The 20,242-nt window shown below is 36.3% G+C and overlaps 1 protein-coding gene across 1 annotated transcript; it reads right to left on the bottom strand.

Moving 5' to 3' along the window:
• Positions 1-1,183: 1,183 nt before the first annotated feature.
• LOC5568826 (CD109 antigen) lies at positions 1,184-18,823 on the bottom strand. Its single transcript, XM_021845650.1, has 10 exons — positions 18,685-18,823; positions 17,943-18,079; positions 17,695-17,887; positions 16,324-17,637; positions 16,058-16,258; positions 3,687-3,889; positions 3,344-3,618; positions 1,715-3,279; positions 1,490-1,646; positions 1,184-1,413 (listed from the first exon to the last, which is right to left on the bottom strand). The coding sequence occupies exons 2-10, from the start codon at positions 18,014-18,016 to the stop codon at positions 1,373-1,375; spliced, it is 4,023 nt and encodes a 1,340-aa protein (XP_021701342.1). The 5' UTR covers positions 18,017-18,079; positions 18,685-18,823; the 3' UTR covers positions 1,184-1,372.
• Between the last annotated feature and the right edge of the window lie 1,419 nt (positions 18,824-20,242).

Genomic DNA, 20,242 nt, shown 5'->3' with positions numbered 1-20,242 from the left:
AGGATATAGCACTAATATATTTTAGATCACTTTTCACCTGTTGGGTGTTCTAGAACTGTTGCAGTCTTACTCTAGTGAATTTCTTACAAAAACATCACTAAGAACAGGCTATTGAGTGAAAAGTGTTTAAAAAATCGCACCGAATTCTGCGATTGTCTCTATCGCCTTTTTTCAATTAATAGAATAATTTCCAATTTTTACATGTTACTATTTAGGAATTGAAGTTCTTAACAATATTTCGTCGAAACAAAAAAAAATTGTTTTGACTTTATTTAAAGGATTTGGTGAATCTGCTTCCATTTATTGGGAGGCTCTTCGAAAAACAACTAAAAAAATGTTTTGAGGAGGAGTTGTTATGCAAATTCATCATAACGTTTCTAAAAGCCTTTGCAATTATTTTTGAAACCAATGTATAAACATTGTTTTTAAGACATTTATAAATTAAAACAAATGGTCCAACGATTTGAAAAAGAATTTCTTAGTTGTTTCTGCAGATGCACCTCATGAATTTTCTTGTGTTTACTTCAGAGCATCTTTAAGATAATCTTCTACAGTTCTAAAGAAGGACTATCGTGTACACCTTCTATTTATAATTACAAAATATTTAAATGTACTCTGAACAAGTGAATACTTAAGTGTCAACATGATTTTATTTTGTTGATTTCGATAATAGTTTCAAAAGAGTCTTCAATGGCTATTGAAATTTATCCCAAGTAATTATGCTGCTGAAGCTGCAATTGAATCGTGTAATCGGTATGAGTAAAGATAGCATTACTGTATAATTACAGTTGAAACTAATTTAAAAAAAAGGAAGAGCACCTCATGAGCCATATTGATGTTATAATTTATAACATTAAATCGACATACATACATACATAATTTATAACATTTATACGACATACATCGACCCACTCTAAATCAACTTTACATGGGAAGTTTTACGAAAATCACTTACACACTTGCATTATGAAAACGAAATTGACTTGGGGGCGCCCAAAGGGAGGTTCGCCAAGGGCGCCGTGAGGCTACGCTACGGCTCTGCCTACGCAAAAGTATTCCTTCATTTTTCTCGGGTTCGTGTGTCCATCTTAGGCCAATATGTATGGCAAGTGAAATTATTCAACTACTGCTGTGCATAATAGAAGAACGTAACTACTGTTTTTTGTCAATAATAAGAGTAATGTTAATTCATTCAGAACATTTTTTCGCGTAAGAATCGTGTTTTTTTGTGTTAAACTTTTATACTTATTATCATACAAAATTCTGGGGCGAACTGGCCTCCCTGTTCCTACGCCAATGCTTAACACCTTTCGTAAATGCATTACATGTTTCAAAATTATACTGAATGCTTCTGGTAAGCCTTTGAAATATTTTAGTTGGAAATGGGATCGAAATATTCGATGGCTTCCCGTGCTGGAACGAAATAAAGAGGAATTGTAACAACTAGAATAACACTCAAAGGTTCATGGTTTGAGCGGTGGCAACTTACTGGGATCATAATAGTCGTAAACCTTGATCCATCCCGGAGCCTGGTTTAGAACAGTTGATTTCCGAAATGCTTCCACATCAACATAGACGGGATTGTTTGGCCGCATCGGATCCAAATATAGAATCAACCTGGTGTCCCCATCTGCAGTTTCTGACCGCTGTGGATTTTAGAAAAGATAATTAAACAGTTTGCTTATTGTTGGTTGTATGACGGAGCATCACTCACTCGAATTTGGTTGTTTTTTTCGAGTTGCTTCAGTTGGCTATTTGTTACAACGTAACCGTTTGGAAACATAACTTCGATCATGACCATGTTAGTTTCTTCAAAATCTTTTTTCGGTCGGTAAATGGCCTGAATTGTCATATTGGCAACACCGTCAGAACGGATTTTGAACAATGTTTTTTCTATTTTAAATCGTGGCACACTGTCATGAGCAATATTGTTATATTTGTGTGCTATCTGAAATACTCCAGCACCGGTGCCTTCAACGTCTACTTTGACTTGTCGTACATCTGACGGTATATTAAATTTATGTCCAACTAGAGAAGTCGTAGAATTCATGTGCAGCCGTTGGCGTTCGCTATCGTAATTTACGAAGACATCGTAATTTTGATTCGACAAAGACATGACACGCGAGTATTTTCCCAGTGCTTGGAGACCTACAAACGTATTCTGAGTGTTACTGTACCCTCCTTTGTCATATCTTTGTGACACCATCCATCTCATGATCGATTTAGCATCAATGTACGATCCTCTACTCATGTAGGTCAGCAGGACATAAGCCGTGGTCTCGATACTGGTGGACCCACTTCCCCACCAACGCATAGTTCTATCCTCATTAATCTTTGAGAGCTCTACAAGCTTATCGAAAAAATAATGTTTTCTTGGATGACCTGCAAGCTGGAGTACGTATGCAATTAAAGCAAGACTATATGGATTTCCATCAAATCTGTACGTTTTGGCAATGTATTCTGTGCCTTTATTTACAACTGACAAGTATTTCTGAGTAAGTGATTTATGTTCCAGAAAGGCTATTAAAGTGTAAGCCGTCAATGTTGTGCCATCTTGCACACCACTTTGTAACTCTTTGTAGTATATTCGTCCAGATTCTACGAAGCGTCCATCACTTAATTGCCTTTCCCGAAGCCAATTAAAGGCCTTCTCTATAACATAATTGTCGATTGTTATATGTCTTTTAGCGAATGTGAATACTTTCGCTACTAGTGCAGTCAAAAATACACTTCCGCGACCGTCAGATTGACCAAAGACGCTAAAGGATCCATCTCTTAGCTTGTACTTGAGTTGATTCTGGTAGCCTTTCTGCAGATAATCGATGGCTTTGGCTTTGATACCGTAGGTCAGTGTGTCAGTGTTGTCCATGTATTCCAAAGCAATCACACTTGGCACCAAATTGAGCATGTTCTGTTCACCACAGCCAGATGGCAATCGAATTATATGATCGAGATTAGTCAGAGCTGCTCCTAGCAAAAATCCCTCGACTGAGAAAGTAATTGATACCGATCCATACGTTGCAGTTCTCGGTATTACCAACTTGATAGGATCGAACGACATCGATGAGTTCTGAACTTCAATGAATCGTGCAGAATTTTCAAAGTATTGCAATCCACCAGGCGTCACTCGGAGGTTACGTTGTATGGCATCTGTCGCTAAGGAGCAATCGGCTAATATTGTAACTGTAAGGTTCCCAGATCGCTTAGGTTTCAATGCAAATGTCACTGTTTTAACGCTGTTACTCGGTGCGAAAACTGTTTTTGAAACTTCCAGGTCCGCTATAAGCAGAAACATATTAATTATTAGGTGCCTATACAAATTTGAACTAACTTCCATACTTACAATGAATGAAATCTTTTTGTGCGTTCTGTACTCGTACCGTGACGTGCTGAGCTTGGTTCAAATAATTATGTACGAATACTTCAACGACTGCTTGTTCCGTTTTTACAATTGAATACGGTAGATTAACGGTGACGAAGAAGGGTTTAAGCACAGTTAAAGCAACCGGATTTTTTACTACTCCCAGCCCATGATTCGTGTTGATTGCAAAGGCACTGATTGACCAACTGGTCATGGTGTCTGGTATGATGTCTGTGATATCCACGTGTCCCTTGTCACTAATTTCACGGAAAACGTTACCATTAAATAACAGATCGCTTTTCTTAGATTCAATGTTTGAACTCACTCCACTTCTATCATTTCCGTCCAAAGCCAGGTCTCAGGAAAATTCTTTCGAAGAATACGAGTTCCATGGTCTGCTTGCATATCTTGGCCTAAGTGAAGCTCTTCATCATCACCAAACCGTTGGGTCAGCAGGTGAGGTGAGCTTCCCAGCGGGCTCGCCATGAAATGGCTTTTTGCATTTGTCAATACGGTAAAACCTAAACGCTGAAAAAAAAACAGACGATTCAATCGAAATTCAAGCATTAACCCTTCTACCTGAACTGGTAGCGGTTGAGTGTTCTAAAACAGGAAATTTTGAGACCACATTTCTGAAAAAGAGACATGAAAGACAAATATGACAATCACGAAAGACGAATAAAAAACAGACCAATCAGAAAACTAAGGAAAAAAATACAGAGCATACAAGGAATATTTTAAAAGTAGTTCAGAGAGAGACCGAACGATTTTTTTTTCAAAGGGCGCTTCAAGATTTTATTGAAGTTTTCTCGTGATATTACGGCAGGTATTACTCTTATATTTTGCTCATAATTTCTCCAGGAATTCCATCACAAGCAATTTCAGAAATTGTTCAAAATTTTCTTCATTTATCACTTTTAATATTTGTTCAGAAATTCATCCAGTGATTCTCATATGGATTTTCGAGAATTTAACCAGTATGTTTTCTACAACTCTAGTCGAGAGTTCTTTTTGACCCTTTGACCTTGACGCTTGCTGCTGGGCAATGCGTCAAGAAAGCCAAGTTTTTTTTTCCTTTTCGGGTCGCATGCCTATTTTTTTCTGAGTGCTTTTATATAGCCGAGCAAACGAGTGAGGCTGAGAGTGGATTGTGGCTGCACAGTGAAGGATAAAGGATCAATTGGTGAGCTCGTGTAATGCTACTATTTCTAATCTATAAAATATGTATGACTGCACATTTAATCGTTACAATTGTGGGACGTAAATATGAATTTTCAACAAACTATGAATTGTTCGTCACTGTGAGTGTCGACACAAACTCTGATTCATGAATTATTTATGTTTCACATTTTTTTTTATTTTCAGAACACCCCTTTTTACTTTTATTTTTGTAATTAAAAAAAAAAACTTTGAATGGTTCGACACTACAAGTATAGACTTGCGAAAGGTTCACTTTATTCAACAAACTTTTGATGGTTCGCCACTGTAAGTTTCGGCATAAGAATAAGAGTGTTCTATGATGTTCCAACCAATCGAGTTTTTTGTTTCTTTTCAAATAAGTAAAATATAATAACACATGCTTTCGTCCTGACAGCTGTAGGAATGTTACATTTAGGTATTTGTTCAACAAACTTTGAATGGTTCGTCACCTCAAGTGTCGGTATAATTTTCCACTACATAGAAATTGTTCATATCAAATGAAAACATTATTTTTACAAATAAGCATGTTTATATCTCACAAATCATTATTTATCATGGTCTAATCGCTTATCAAAGTGAATCCTGTGACCCAACAATCCTTCCCATTTACATACATCCCTCCCAGTAACCTTTGTGGAGATGCAGAGGCAAACACGGTCTCCAAATAGCAAAGGTTACACACTAACATTCCTTTCCCCAAACCCACCTGACTGCAAGGACGTGGCCGGCGCCGTTATTGACCCTGTATAAATAGAGACACTGAATTATGCACATTGAAGAAGATTATGGCCAATCCCAGCCGAACTTCTAGTTGATTCTTTGTGCATTTTCACTGACTTCGGTCAATCACGGAATAGCAACCATTGATATGTGTAGTCAGTCTAAGCTAAGCTAAGTATGTTTTCTACAACTCTAGTCGCTACCCGAGCAATGTCTAACATCAAAAAGAAAGCAAGTCGAAATCATATCTTGTTTTCAGCATCAAGTTGATTCCATGATATGATATTAATTTATCATTGAAGTATTTGATAGTATATATTGTTTCCGAAAAGCTATCATTTGAAATTTTTGTTAATGCTGTCATTTTATATAATTATAAATTTATTGGTTGACTCCTTGTACGCTAGCTAAACAGTTTGCGAAAAAGCCCATTTTTTTGATAAATCTTAGGTACCGTAATTTCGGGTGAAATGAATATTTAAATTTCAAGAATAACGCAGAAAGCGCCTAAAAGTATGCAATTCCCTAAGGAATTTCCTGATATCTAACAGAAATTCATTTATTTCAACCAAATCAGCGAATTGGTACGAGTTTTGGTTATGCAATCTAGTTTGGGAATATATCTTAAGTACCCTCACAAGCTTTCATGATTATACCATGTCCAAATTCTTGTCTAGAATCAGAAGATCATTGATGTTCGTCAATACTGCACCGTAGATGATTTTGAAATTTTACATTATTTTCATAGAAATGAACATTTTTGAACGCAAAAAACTTCACAACACACAATTTGGACATACTTACTACAAACAACGTTCATTCACAGCAGGTTACATTGATATTTGTACTCCATTAGTAAGAAATAAAATCGAGTGACACAGTGATCAATTTCACCCTACTGATCAATTTCACCCGAATTTACGGTATTTCTTCACGTGATATCTCTCATATTTTCCTTGGAACACATAGTAAACTTGTAGCATCGTATAGAGGAAGGATATAGCTTTCATCTGAGACAAAAAATATTTTGACGACCATTTTGAATTTGGCCGCCATCTTGAATTTAAATAGAAAACCCGTTTTTTCACCATTAGCGCACCGCTCGTTTAGAATTTCGTGCACTTGCCATCATATACGTCAAAATCGTAGAACATGATTAAGAAAATCGTTCATTTCATAGGATAAATACCATTGCTCACCTAGTTTTTGTAGTCTATCTTACTCAGTTTTTATTTTCAACTTTCTGATGATGACCTCAGAATTCTAAACGAGCTCAGCTTTTGTCTCAGATGTAAGCTACATATATATTTCCTCCACACGATGCCACTAAGTTTGCTAAGTGTTCCATTATAAGACGTATCACGTGAAGAAATACCTGAGATTTATCAAAAAATTGTCTTTTTCGTAAACTGTTTAGCTAGCTGGCGTACTAACAATCAGTAACATAAAGTTGGAATTCTAATGATGGGTGCCGATGGCGGCCTGGTTTCAGCGAGAATTGTTAATGTATAAATATAAAAAAAACTTTATCTTCCCGGGCAAAGTCCAACACCGAAAAGAAAGCAAGTCGAAAACATATTCTATTTTCAGCAACTCGATGCTGAATCATAATTTGATATCAATTTGTCATTGATATACAGTGGCGCGGGAAGTGGGTAGGACAGGTAGGACATGTACTACGCACAAAAACACCTGGGTAGGACACTCAAAGGATTGTCCTACCCACGATTTAGCAAAAAAAAAAATAAAAAATAAGATCAGCAGAAAGATTGTAAAATAAATTAAACTATGCTTCAGAGAAATTTCAGAGACTATGAAGAGCCTCATGAATTCTATCTCTGATCGAATTTTTGAAAAAAAAATCGCTGTGGGTTTTTTTTTAAGAAAGCCTGCAAGAATTTCTTCTGTTCATGTAGATTTCTTCAAGAATACATCCACAATTTATCCCAAAATCCAAAATTTCTTAAGGGTTCTTCGAAAAAAAAAAACATTTATTTACTTAAAAATTTCTTCAGCATTTCATCCAAGTATTACTCCTGCAGTTTTTCCAAACATTTAAAAAAAATTTTCCCAAAAATTCTCATGCAACTTTTGAAAGTTTATTTAAGTTTTCACACCAGCTAATACCATACCAATTTTCCCAATAATTCCTCCGATCATTCCTACACAAGCTTCTATAGAGATTGTTTCCAATGTTTTTCGAGGAATTCCTTTAGAAAATCCTGCAAAGTGGTATCCCGAGATTCGATTGATTTTGTTTTTAAGTTTATCTTAGCAAATTATCTAGAAAATCCTCTGCAACTTACTCAAGAGTTCAGGCGTTATTTCAGAGATCATTGATAATTAATAGTGACTTTAATACTTCCACTAGTTTTATATGAGATAACTTCAGAATTTTCTTTAGAAGTTCTTCACGGATTTATTCTTCCAAAATAATTCATTGGCATTTTCCTGGAGAAAATATAAGTATGACAGGATGAATTTCTGAAGAAACCTTAGAAGAAATCTCTGAGGGAATTCCTGAAGGTATCTTTGGAGAAATCTAGTTGAAATCTTATTTTCACTCTCGTTCATATAAAACATGAAATCCCTAGAAAATTTGATTAATCATTGGATAAAATCTTAGAGGAATTGGGACTTTCTTGAAAACATTCACAAAGAATTTCAGGAGGAATTCTGATTGTCTCTGAAGAAATTCTGTTTCTGTGGTTTTCTTTGGGTAAATCTAGGTTGAATTCTTGAGGCATCCAAAACAAAATTCCCTAGTCAAATTCTTTAGGAAATTTTCGGAGTAACATCTAAACATTTTATCTTAATAAATTGCAGATGAAATTCCTGGGGAAAATCACGTAATTCCAAAAAAATCTTGGATCTTGAAATGCCTGCTCTGATGCTATGAAGAATCAAACTCTTCAAGAAGGAACTGCCTGAACTCCTGGCTTCTAATAGGTTTCGTTTTGTTTTCTTGGTTCCTGTTACGACTCTTCACAGTCTCTTTCTGAATCTTTTAAAGTCTCTTTTTTCAGGCAATAGGTCTCTAATTTCCTATTTTAAGCCACTTGCGTAGTCTGGCGTGAAAATGAGGGGGTTAGAAGCAAAGGGGTGTCAGTGGAAAAAAAAACTCAGTTTTGAAAAAATCTACTACGAACTTTAACTGAAATTTTTCATTCCATACAAATTGTATGAGAGCCAAAAAATAAAAACAAGCCAGTTTTCTAACAAAATATCTTTAGAAAGCTTGGAAACAGAAGAATTTCCTCAAATCAAAACCGACTGAAATGTCACTTACACCCCTTTGCGTTTGAGCCCTTTGAATACGGTAACTTGAAATTTCCAGTCTAGGATTCGAAAGGGTCAACATTTTTCTTAGCTTCAATGTGTTCAAAATATTTTCCAACGTTTGTCCTACCCATGGTTTCGAACGTGGACGCGCCTCTGTTGATATATATGATATTATATTTTGTTTTCGTTGTTTCGTTTTATACATGAAAACACTATGAGGATATAAAAACGAAGCAGCCTCGTTTCAATATCAATCGAAAATATGTACATCTCAATGAGTTCTCAATTTGCTCTTCATGATAGCAGAAACCGTTTTCAATTTGCTGTAACTGATATCAAAAACAGTTTTCAATTTGATTTCATGGGAACATTTTTCTGCTCTCAGTTTTGATATTTTAACCGTTAAAACGACCAAGTTTTAAGTTTTGAGTTATCAAAATCCATGACATCATGGGGTCTTCCTTAGCCGAGTGGTTAAAGTCCGCGGTTACAAAGCAAAGCCATGCTGAAGGAGTCTGGGTTCAATTCCCGGTCGGTCCAGGATCTTTTCGTAATGGAAATTTCCTTGGCTTCCCTGGGTATGAAGTATCATCGTACCTGTCACACGATATACAAATGCGAAAATTGCAACTTTGGCAAAGAAAGCTCTCAGTTAATAACTGTGGAAGTGCTCATAAGAACACTAAGCTGAGAAGCCGGCTCTGTCCCAGTAAAGAAGAGAACATCACAACATCAAAATTAGTTTTCAATATGATCTCAAACTTTGCGCGGGTATCCAGCCTGTCGTTCAAACAGCTGAGGTGAGCATAAAAGAGGCGGCATCCATTACTGCGCGATTGTCACTCTGGATGTGGAGAATGCGTTCAACAGCGTAAACTAGAAGGCGATAGCCTACACCCTTTTTGAAGTGCCAGTTCTGCTACTATTATTATGATTATTTATCCTTATTTAAGTGGTTTTTCGCCTTAATAAAGCTTACCGCTCAGTGAGTACTTAACGCATTTGAAGGATTTTTTGTCAGTATACTCGTACACATATATAGTTTCTAAAAGTGGCCCGTTGGCTACACTGCTCATAAATGCATATTTGTCACATTCGAAATTTCCGTCGATTTTGAGTATATACCGTGGAGAGTCATCAAATGATAAACACTTTCGATCAAATTACTGATATCTGTTAGGTTGTTCTAGAAAATTATAAAACACCAAGTTGTTTTGTCACACTGGTAATTGTAATTGCACAACAGTAACACGGGCATTATAATGTTTTAGCAATGAAATTGTGACATTAGAATATTTCTTGAAACCTGGCGGAAATTTGCAGAACCCCACCCAGTGCCGTCGGTGCCAAAAGTGGGGTTATGGTACGAAACATTGCTGCGTGGATGCTAAATGCATGGTTTGCGGAGGTTATTCTCACGCTAAGGTTGAATCAATTGATCAATAAGGTTGAATTGAATCAAATGATTGATGCAATGTTCCAATTTACCAATAACATTGTTATCGAAATACGTTTCTCTATTCAATCCATTTTTTTATATTTTAAATTGGAATGCTTGTTCTTTGAACAGTGTAGAGAGTATATAAATAAGATCATCAGATATAATTTGGTTGAAATCACACGATTAAATTTGGAATAAATCGATTTTTTCAACATGCTTCCATATAAAATTCTTCGTTTCTCTTATATGGCAAAATACAATACTTTTCTTAACCATCAAATTATAACTTTTGAGCATCGAGAGTATTATGAACTTTGTTGATAAGTATTGTTATACACATGAAGTTTGAATTATGTGGCAAATTCGGTAAACAAATTGCCATATAAGTAGGCAAACTTGAATGCAAATTAATTGGAATAGCCAAATTTTGCATTTTAAATAGCCAATATTTCAAAAACTAGACGTGAAAACGGCAATGGATTCAGCAACCCTTACTTAAGTAAAAAGCGGCATTTTTGTGTTCCGGAGTGTTATTCATGGGCATGCATCAACTTTGTTCGTCATTTGAAACCAAAGTTTTCGAAACACAGCTTGTCAAACAGGGTAGATGTACCAATAGTGGAGGTACTAGGCACAATTGAACTTCATTTAATTACCTAAATTCAAGAAGCGCAATTAATGTACATGTTAATGTTTTAACGGGAAGTAACGACCATTGGCTTAATGGGAAAAATAATTTCATCGCAATAACCCACGGCATTTCAGTGAAAAATAATACACTGTTCCTTTAGTTGCGGTGTATTTTTAATTTGTGTTCCTATAGTTGCGGTATCTGTTGTTTTCTTATGGGATCCTCCACTATAGGAACACTTTACCGCAACTGTTGGTACAAGTAAGAAAAGTTTTTGCAATGTTTCTGATATTCCATTAATTTTAAAGCAATTTTAACGCTCTTTTCAACTATTCCGTGTATCAACAAGCCAATACGTTGATTGGCAGTGTCGGTTCGGTGGGTAATGTAATAAAATCAGTGAAAACGGCACTACCGCAACTATAGGAACACCCACAACTAAGGGAATACTTACCCTATACTTTCATAGCTGCCTATTTGCCTTTTCAATGCACTGGACAGCAAGTTGGTTTGCTCCAAACTGTGTAGTGGTTTGCTCCAAATAGTAGTGAATTATCGTAGGAGATACACCAATATTCAACCGGTAGATTTAAAACGAGCGTAGAAGAAGGGAACTCGAAACACTTGTGGTCCGACGTACAATTATGTTTAAGACATACATGAAACGAGTGAACGGAGTGATCGTTGTCTATCCTTCGAAAAAGGCACAATAAATGTGACCGAAACGTCAGGTGTAGAACGGAAATCCGTTTATGATCCTTAGAGACTGAAAGCCGAAAACCCAAAAACATAACCTCCATCACATTCGATTCCTGTACATATATAAACAAATTCTCTTGGCAAAACAACCCTAATTACCGGAGCTCTAAATGGCTCTTTAAACTAGAATAATCAAATTAATTATCAACCAAAATCAAAATTGAAATACTCTTGCCAAGATTGAATAGCCCTTGGCCGACCATATAACCTGTAAAAACAATTGTACCCCTCAAATGAAATATTGAAATAAACACGAATTCAACCAAAAAAAAAAAAATAACAAAACAACCCAACCGTGGGTAAAAGATAAATGCAGTTTATCCAAATGTGAGTTTAAAGAACTTATTTTTTGGGTAATCTGATTTCTCCGTGTACGTTAAACCAAATCTTCCATGTTCAGCAAGAAAAACATAAAAGCAAGTCAGAAACTTTGTTTTTGTATTGAAAATTGGGGTGCCGAAAAATGGACCACTTGAACCAGAAAACAAAAATATTTCGGCTCCTGAATTCGAGACCTAGAGTGCAGCGCTACTTGGGTACTTCCATGGTCCACTTTGGCATGGGGGTATTTCTAATAGAAATAATAATTATAAATAATAGAAATAATAATTATAAATAATTATTACTTCTATTGTATTTCTCGGCCGATTTGTCTGAAACTTTGCAACAAGAAACGCTTCAATGCGACGCATGCTGTGGCCAAATATGAGCTTAGTAGCTTTCAAAAAACCTCACTGCCGAAGTGACAAAAGTGCCAAGAATAGGTTCCGGCTCCCTACGTTGATTTTTTATAAAGTGTGGCGAAATTAGGAACATATTGACGAAAATAGGTGCAAAGGATTAATCATTTTGAGAAAAATGTTTTATCTATTATTTTTTGCACGCTCAGAAAAGTCGTTGAAATTTACTTCTTATGTGCCCGACACGTTGAAGCAAGTAAAATTACGTAGTTTTCCGTTACATTATACCGAATATTGTTCAAACAGTTATTTGCACAAATCATTCTGATATAGAGAAGCGCGAATTCTGAAACCAAAGGTTCCGATTGAACCGTCAAACGTGGTTCCAATCGAGCAAATTCAACGAGACTCAGAACAGATGTTACGCAAAAAAGACGATGGTTTTGTGTTAGTGAAAAGCGATGCGTACACTCAGGCAAATGGACTATCGATAAACATATGAACCCCTCATGAAAATTCGTCTCAAGGAATCGGTTTGAAAATCATAAATTGGCCTTATGAAACCGAAATTTGAAAACAAAAATAGTTTTCGCGGCAACCTGGAATTGGACCAAGGACCTTGCAATCGATAGGCTCGTGCGTACATCCCGCGCCTATCGACTTTCATAAGGCACAATGTATGAAATTCGATAGTTCAGTCCGCTGCGTGTGACGTAATTGATAAGCTTGACTGACAGGACGCACACTAAAATATTGTTTGAATGACCTAGATTATTGATAGTCATTGCAAATGTTGTTTATAAACAAATTCAAAATCCTCTCCTCGTTTCTCTAGTATAATCATAATCTCTGGTTTTGCCTCTCTCGCAACAACAATGTTTGTTTTCACTAGTTCATTTATTTGGGGCTCAATCGGTACAACAAACAACAATGTTGTCAAAAATAGAGAGAGACGCACCGACCTAGCGTCGAAGTTCAATGTAAGAAGCCAAATTTGAGTTCTTTCGAGTTAACCTAACTTTAAGTTCTCGCATAATCTGAGAAATCGCCATTGGTAACCACCTGTGTAGCTCGTTGTTTCTGAGTAAATGAATGAATAAGCATCCAAACCAACACCACTGGTAGGTAGAGTTGTTAAATAACGTGTAAATCCATTCAAATACTCAGAAATAACGAGCTACACACATGGTTACCAATGACTTTTAGGGCGAGATCATAAGTTATGCGAGAGTTGTTTTAACAAAAGAGTCTAAAATACAAAGAGACGAAATCTGATCATATTCAAAATAAATCAGCTAGCAACTATGCTAAATCTATTACGCAGCACTGCCAATGTTGAATCCCACGCTAAAAGTGTTTCATGTGTTGAATTTACACAGGTTTGGGTTACGAATGAAAAATTGACTGAATGTGTGGAAAACCAATGTAATGAGTAGAGCATGCAAATTGCAACCGACACTCGTGTATTCAGAAAATATGCTACTTCATAAGAAGCAAAATTTTCGTGGGCGGTAACATTTTTGTGTGAGCCATTTTCAGCTTGTGTGAAAAAATGTTTGACAAGTCTCCTGCTCAAGGATGGAAATCTAGTGATCATGACAAAATAAATGATGCATCGCGGTTGTTCTTTATCGTGCGATCATAGCAACAACGATTAATCATTAGTCGTCAAGTCCTAACAACAAACTCCGCTCCGCGAAAAATGAATCGCTCGGCATGTGTGCTAACGATCAATTGTTCGCAAACCAAAGTCATAACTTTTGAGGGATTTTTACGTTTTTATTCCGCGATATGCCTTGTGGTATGTCATTTAAGATTCAAATGTCAATCGGGTATGGTTTGGGTGAAAAATTATGCCATGAACGCGTTCTGATTCATGTTAATCGCGGCTTGTTACAACATCCGACAAACGGTTTGTCCCGCGACAAACAGTTCATTGGATGCTCCATTTATCCTTACTATGCGCGCGTGATGAGCTGTTCAAATCATGCTTCTGCAAAAGCAAAGGCCCTCTTCGACCATTCAAAAACTATGTTGTTAGTCGCTAGAGGTGATTTTTTCCATCCTTGCTTCTGCTCGATTGGAATGGCATTGACGACATTGACAGTAAACTTGGAATTCCAATTGGAACATTTCGCTTCTTTGCTTATAGTTTCTTTAGTTTTAACATCGAAAGCTAACGTTAGGTTATTTTGTTTTGCATTGAGTCGTTTTTTTTCTTGTTGTCAAACAAAAAAACTAATGATATGTGTCAGTTAACCTAAATTTGGGTTATCCCACAGAAGAGCCGAATTGAATCAAAAGAAGTCAAAGTTGGGTTGTGGCTCTGTAAAGAGATAGTAATCAAACGTACCGTGAAACGGGGTATCTTTGATAATGCGGGTAGCTTTGATAGTGCGGGACCCATCACATACTAAACGAAATAAGATAATCACCCCTATTATTGTTTACTTTCAAATGCTCTTTCTATCGAAAACCGTTTTGCATTCTCGTTTTCGCCAGCAAAATCAAGTGGGCCTTGGATTCGAACGATTAGGATTTGATCGAAAGTTGGATCCGCCGTAAACAAGAATGAGGATGAATATCTGTCAATCAGTGAAGCAAATCGAAAACAAAAGAAAAAAAATATTAGCATGAAACTTCATGTCAAAGCTATTTTCACTTGAATCGAGAACATTTGAGACTTAATATACGAATATTAAAAATTGATGCAGCTCTAGCAATTTCGAAGCGTTAACGAACAATTTTCTACAATCACTATCACAAACTGGGACCATTTTTGTATACTAAGCCAGAAATTTCCATATAACGTTAGATGCCTAGATGCCTCATAAATGTTACGCAATTCACTCAATTTTGTTCGATTTATACTCCATTATCAAAGTAACCCCAAAACAGAAAACCGATTTACGATTATATGTAAAATTATATATACATTAAAAATAAATATTTCGGCAATCTATCAACTGCAATCGATAGCTAGGATGCCTGTACTTGTTTTAAAAATATAAATTGTAATTATTTGAAACAGCATACATAAATATTCAAGTTTTGTTCTATAAAACTATCAAAGCTACCCCGTTTAATGGTACCGTAAAACGGGGTAACTTTGATAGTTTTTTTCGAAGGAAACTTGAATATTTATGCATGCTGTTTCAAATAATTATAATATATATTGTTAAAACAAGTACTGGCATCCTAACTATCGATTACAGTTGATAGATTGCCAAAAGATTTATTCCGAATGGATATATAATTTTTCATATAATCGAAAGTTGGTTTTCTGTTTTGGGGTAACTTTGATAATGGAATACAAATCGAACAAAATTGAATCAATTTCGGAACATATATAGGGCGTTGCATACCTCTAGGTGTTTAACGCTATATGGAAATTTCTGACTTAGATTACAAAAATGGCCCCAGTTTGTAAAAATGGTTTTCGCTAAGAGATTTCAGACCCAATTCATGTTCTACTATAACTAGGCTGTCAAGAATAAATGACGAACGCATTATGACTTCATCAAATAATGATCGTAGAACAGATTGTTTGTAAACGTTTCAAAAATGCTAAAATCTTACAAATTTTTAATATTTGCTTAAAAATCCGCAAATGTATTTGATTCCAACGAAAATAGCTTTGAAATGAAGTGTCATACTAATACTCTTTCCTTTTGCATTCGTTTTGCTTAACTGATTAACAGAAACTTTGGTATTTCGTTTAGTATGTTGTGTGTCTCGCACTATCAAAGTTATCCGCATTATCAAAGTTACCCCGTTTTACGGTACTTGGATTTATCGATGTGTAGAAAATATGTTTCATTTGGGTGGTGTATACTGGAACACCTTCTCTGTACCTTTTCTGATGAATAAGTAAGTTCACAATACTAACCAAACCCGAATAAAACCCTATTTTTTCGAGCCGACCCGCATTCGATAGCTTTGTAGCTTTTCCATTTTCTAACCCAGCCGTCTCTACTACGTACCTCCAGTTCAACATCTTCATCAATCTTTGGTTTACCGAGCTTTTCAAGCACAATCTGTTGAGTGATGTCATTCCCAGTACCGAGTTGGAGCAAACTTCTGTCGACTGCCAGCAGACCTATCGTTGACCCTGGATTCGATTTTACCTCCAAAAAAATTTGGGCACGTGGCTCTGCGCTGTTGCTGGATATTTCTATGTCAACCTTGGAAAATGAGATATGATTTTAGTTATTTGCGTAACAAGATGTACCAGTTTTATCAAGCTTACGAAATTGTCCAATTCATGCACTTTGAATCTAACAATGTCTTTCCACAACATTGCATCGTTTATAGTAAAAACGACTAGACTGGCTTCCGGTACCATGGGGAAGGTAGCTAAATAACTAAAAGTTGCAGTTCGTTTAAAGTTCACGGAAATCCTCCCACTGGCCAATATTTCTCCTTGTGATATCACGTAGTATATAACTAGATTCATACGAAACGAACTTTGCACTAAAACTTCAACTGGATGTTTCAACATGGGTTTCTGAACAAGCAGGGAAGCTTTGATAAAATCGTTGCGCGTGTTATTATTATCTGATCCGTGTAGAATTTCAAATTTAGTAGTTTCCCCTTCATACGTGACTTCCAACTCGAGTCGATCGGTCGTATTTGACGAATCTATTTTCAGGCTTACAACACCCTCATCATCTGGTTCCTTTTGAAAACTGTAATGCTTGTTGGACCGGGATCCTAACATCTCAGTGACCTTCACTGTCATCACGTTCCGATTCGTTAGAGGCATACCATCAGGATTAGTTATCGTTAGCCAACACCATATTGATTCTTCTTCTAGCAGATATTCTGAAGATTTCCGTAGCGTTATTTTATAAGATCTTTTGTGGATTGGAATTGTTTCACTTGCTTCGTAGATTTGTTCGGATTCATCTTCTTCAATTTTGACCTGGACATTAAGGTGGTACACATCATCGCCAACATCCGTGTCAACTATATCACTCAAGGGAATGCTAATCACAGCTCGTCCATTAATCTCATACATGTCAGGGTAATTAAGTTCGTTGAAAGCTAAAGTCACATAACCTATGATTGGTTTGCCAAATGTATATTTTGCATCTATAATCAGCTTCAGTATTTCGTCATTCATTTGGACTTGTTTCGAGGCAGTAATATGTATTTCGTGTAGTGGAAGAACATATTCAGCTACGTTAAACGTTTTCGTTTCTTCAATACCATTTAGTGCCGAAACTTTGAGCGTCCAGTTACCGAGAGGTACGAAATTTGCGAGATCTATCTGCGATTGAAATACTCCCTTTTGGAGTCGTGCATAATGCCATTGTCTTATTAGATCGCTGTTGCTATCCTTGAGCTGAACATTGATAACTTTCAAAGAGTCGATGGGTCGCGTCAAATGATTAAGAACTAGCACACGGAATTTGACCGTGTCTCCTGGCTTGTACAGAGGTTTATCGGTCTGTATAAAAATAAAAACTGGTCGTTTTGAGACTTCCACATGAGTTGTCTGAACACTTCCATCGGGATCGTGTATTAAAAACTGATAAGGTTCATTATCAAGTGATGAAACCTAAAAGAAGGATTAATTATGCGACAGTTAAGACAAAAAGGGATTCCATCACCGGACCGTAAATTGAACTAGTCGCGTATCACTACTTTGACGATGTTTCTCATTTACAACTTCTCCTTCTTTATCATCATACTGCTCCTTTTTCAGTATCACTTGAAATTGCTTGTTCTCCTCATAACCTACAGTAGACAGGCCGATCGACACCTTGGAGTGGTCATGGATTACAGTAGGTACCAATATGATGTAGTGGCTAGAAGGAATATGTGTTAAGAAACTAATTAAGTTTATAATGAAGTAACACTAACCCCACTTCGCTTGAATTTGCAGGTGCAGTGTACTGAAGTATGAAGTATAATGTGGCAATCAGTAAAGGACACATCTTCTCAAAAATCCTACACCTCACTGACGCTTAATTCATGACATCACACGCTTTTAAATGATGCTGTGTAATCAGCTTGCACCGTTGTTCAGTTTTAATCAGACATGGCATATAAGCCATTTTATGAGACGTTTCGAATCATATGGTTTCCGTTTGTTTACCAGCTTTGAAAGTTTCTGGTGGGCCGATTTATTTACGTTTCTTCTAGCGCTACATTTGGAAGGAGCTTATTCAACAATGGCGCTGGTGGCAGTGTAACAAAGTTTTTAATTTTCGCATGTAAAATTGAAATCAGCAGGCAGAGAAGATATTTTTCATTTACAGGTAATATAATACATGTAAACCGAGTAGAACCATGCGCTGAAAGAGACGCGGACGTCATCGCCAACAAAAATGTGACCAGCGCCATTCAGATATCAGGCTAGTTTTTTGAACAACAACAATGAGCGGCCCGCCAGAAAACGTCATTCGAACGTCTCGTAAAATGGCTTATTGAAGATTGTGCTTAGTTTTGCTGTGTGCGTTTGAAATGCAAATATCAAATGCGGGAACATCAAACGCGGTAACATTTTTCACAAAAAATGCGATGTCAAAGATAGATTTTTCTTGCTAGGGCGGCGGTGATTTATGTAATCATTGCTAGGTGTCCTTTGATTATTTTGTATTACCGCATTTCGAGGACGTTTACTCAACATTTGCATCTCAAATGCAAACATCAATAATTATTATTCGAAACATGGAAATAGTCCAAAAACACAGAATCGACACACCAGATAATCGAATCCCTTTGAATGCCATTCAAGATACTGACATAGAATAAGAAATGTCAAAACGTTTTTGAAAAAGTAGATGGGCCTACCCGGGTAAAAACGTACCATTCAGTGAATGGAATAAACCATTAGTGTACAATACAATGTCTTCATTAGATACAATACAACGTATTGTAATCGAATGCGTAAGCAACATTATTCTTGTGTGTAAATACAAATCAAGCACAATTTGATATTATGTAACAGAAAACTGTACTGTTTTGTATTGGTTTTGTACCTTACAATTTTATCCAAATTTTTTTTTCCAAATTTTCGTATAAAACAACTGTTGTTTTTTTCTGTGAAGCTTAACCGTCAAAAGTAAACAAAATAAGTTCAGAACGCAAGAAATATTGTGACTATAGCTACGATTTTCCAAAGTACTAATGCAACAGTGTTAACCATCGGGTTGGGAAAAAATCTGAAACTCATTCTACAGTAGCCAAACAAAACCAATCGCAGTCAGCGAAGCCAATGAAACTCACACCTATCGCTGCTGTAGGCAAAGAGCCTTGAAAATAGCACAAAACCCGTTGCTAAGGGCAACCCAAAATTACAGTAGAAAATTGTTCTATTTCCCGCATTTAGAGCCTTCAATGACACTAACGATTTAGAAAATTCATGCACACAACATAGGCTACTTGATGAGATTCACGTTTTTGAACTACTGTACTGGGAAAGCCACGTGATTGTCGCGAAATTCAAGCCTACTACTATTACCATTCCCAGCACTGCTTCGGGCTGTCGCGCAGTTGTACTTTGTACAATGTACAACAGCTGTGATTTATATGCTATCATTTTACAACAAACATATCTATGGGAACCAATCGAAAATGTATTCCTCGAAAATCTTCATAAGAACAATACACAACAGGTTTTGTTTACAGTATAGCCCTTTATAATGCGGTAAAATCATCTAATGTACATAGAAGTCACATAATAATGAACGCGCTACTTACTCCTGCAGTAGATTACAATGAAAACGATATACAGTCAACTTTCGTTTGTTGCACTAAACCTATAGCCCACTTAGTGAAAGACTTTCACTAATCGGGCTGAGCTTCGAGTAGGGTTACCAGACGTACTCTTTTTAAAGTACATGTACTCTTTTTTGTCTTGAAAATGTGTGTACTATTCTTTTTTGCTAAACAGGCTCACGTGTACTCTTTTTCAGATTCTACTGAAAATTGTATGGCTTTCGAGAAAAATAAAAATAATTTAACTAATAAATGATATAAATGACCTTATGGTAAAAAAAAATCGATCAGGTAAAAATTGTTAGTCATTTTATATAATTTAGCAAAAAGATTGTCCAAGTACTTTTTCAAGAAATGTCGCTTTGCCGATCCAGTTATTGAACAAAGATGTGTGGAAGCAAGGAAAATATAAAGTAATAAAAACACAAAAATGAACTACT

The sequence above is a fragment of the Aedes aegypti genome, chromosome 2, assembly GCF_002204515.2.
Source record: "Aedes aegypti strain LVP_AGWG chromosome 2, AaegL5.0 Primary Assembly, whole genome shotgun sequence".
Lineage (NCBI taxonomy): Eukaryota > Metazoa > Arthropoda > Insecta > Diptera > Culicidae > Aedes > Aedes aegypti.
Note: the sequence above shows the minus strand (reverse complement) of the source record. Positions and strands in the feature narration are given on the sequence as shown.

Bases quoted from the DNA above. Each gene is read 5' to 3' on its own strand.
- LOC5568826 (XM_021845650.1), bottom strand. From the start codon at position 18,016: ATGTGTCCTTTACTGATTGCCACATTATACTTCATACTTCAGTACACT. The intron at 16,259-16,323 runs GTAAGCTTGATA...TCATTTTCCAAG, and splicing joins TGCATGAATTGGACAATTTC to GTTGACATAGAAATATCCAG. The intron at 1,647-1,714 runs GTGAGTGATGCT...TAAAATCCACAG, and splicing joins AAAAAAACAACCAAATTCGA to CGGTCAGAAACTGCAGATGG.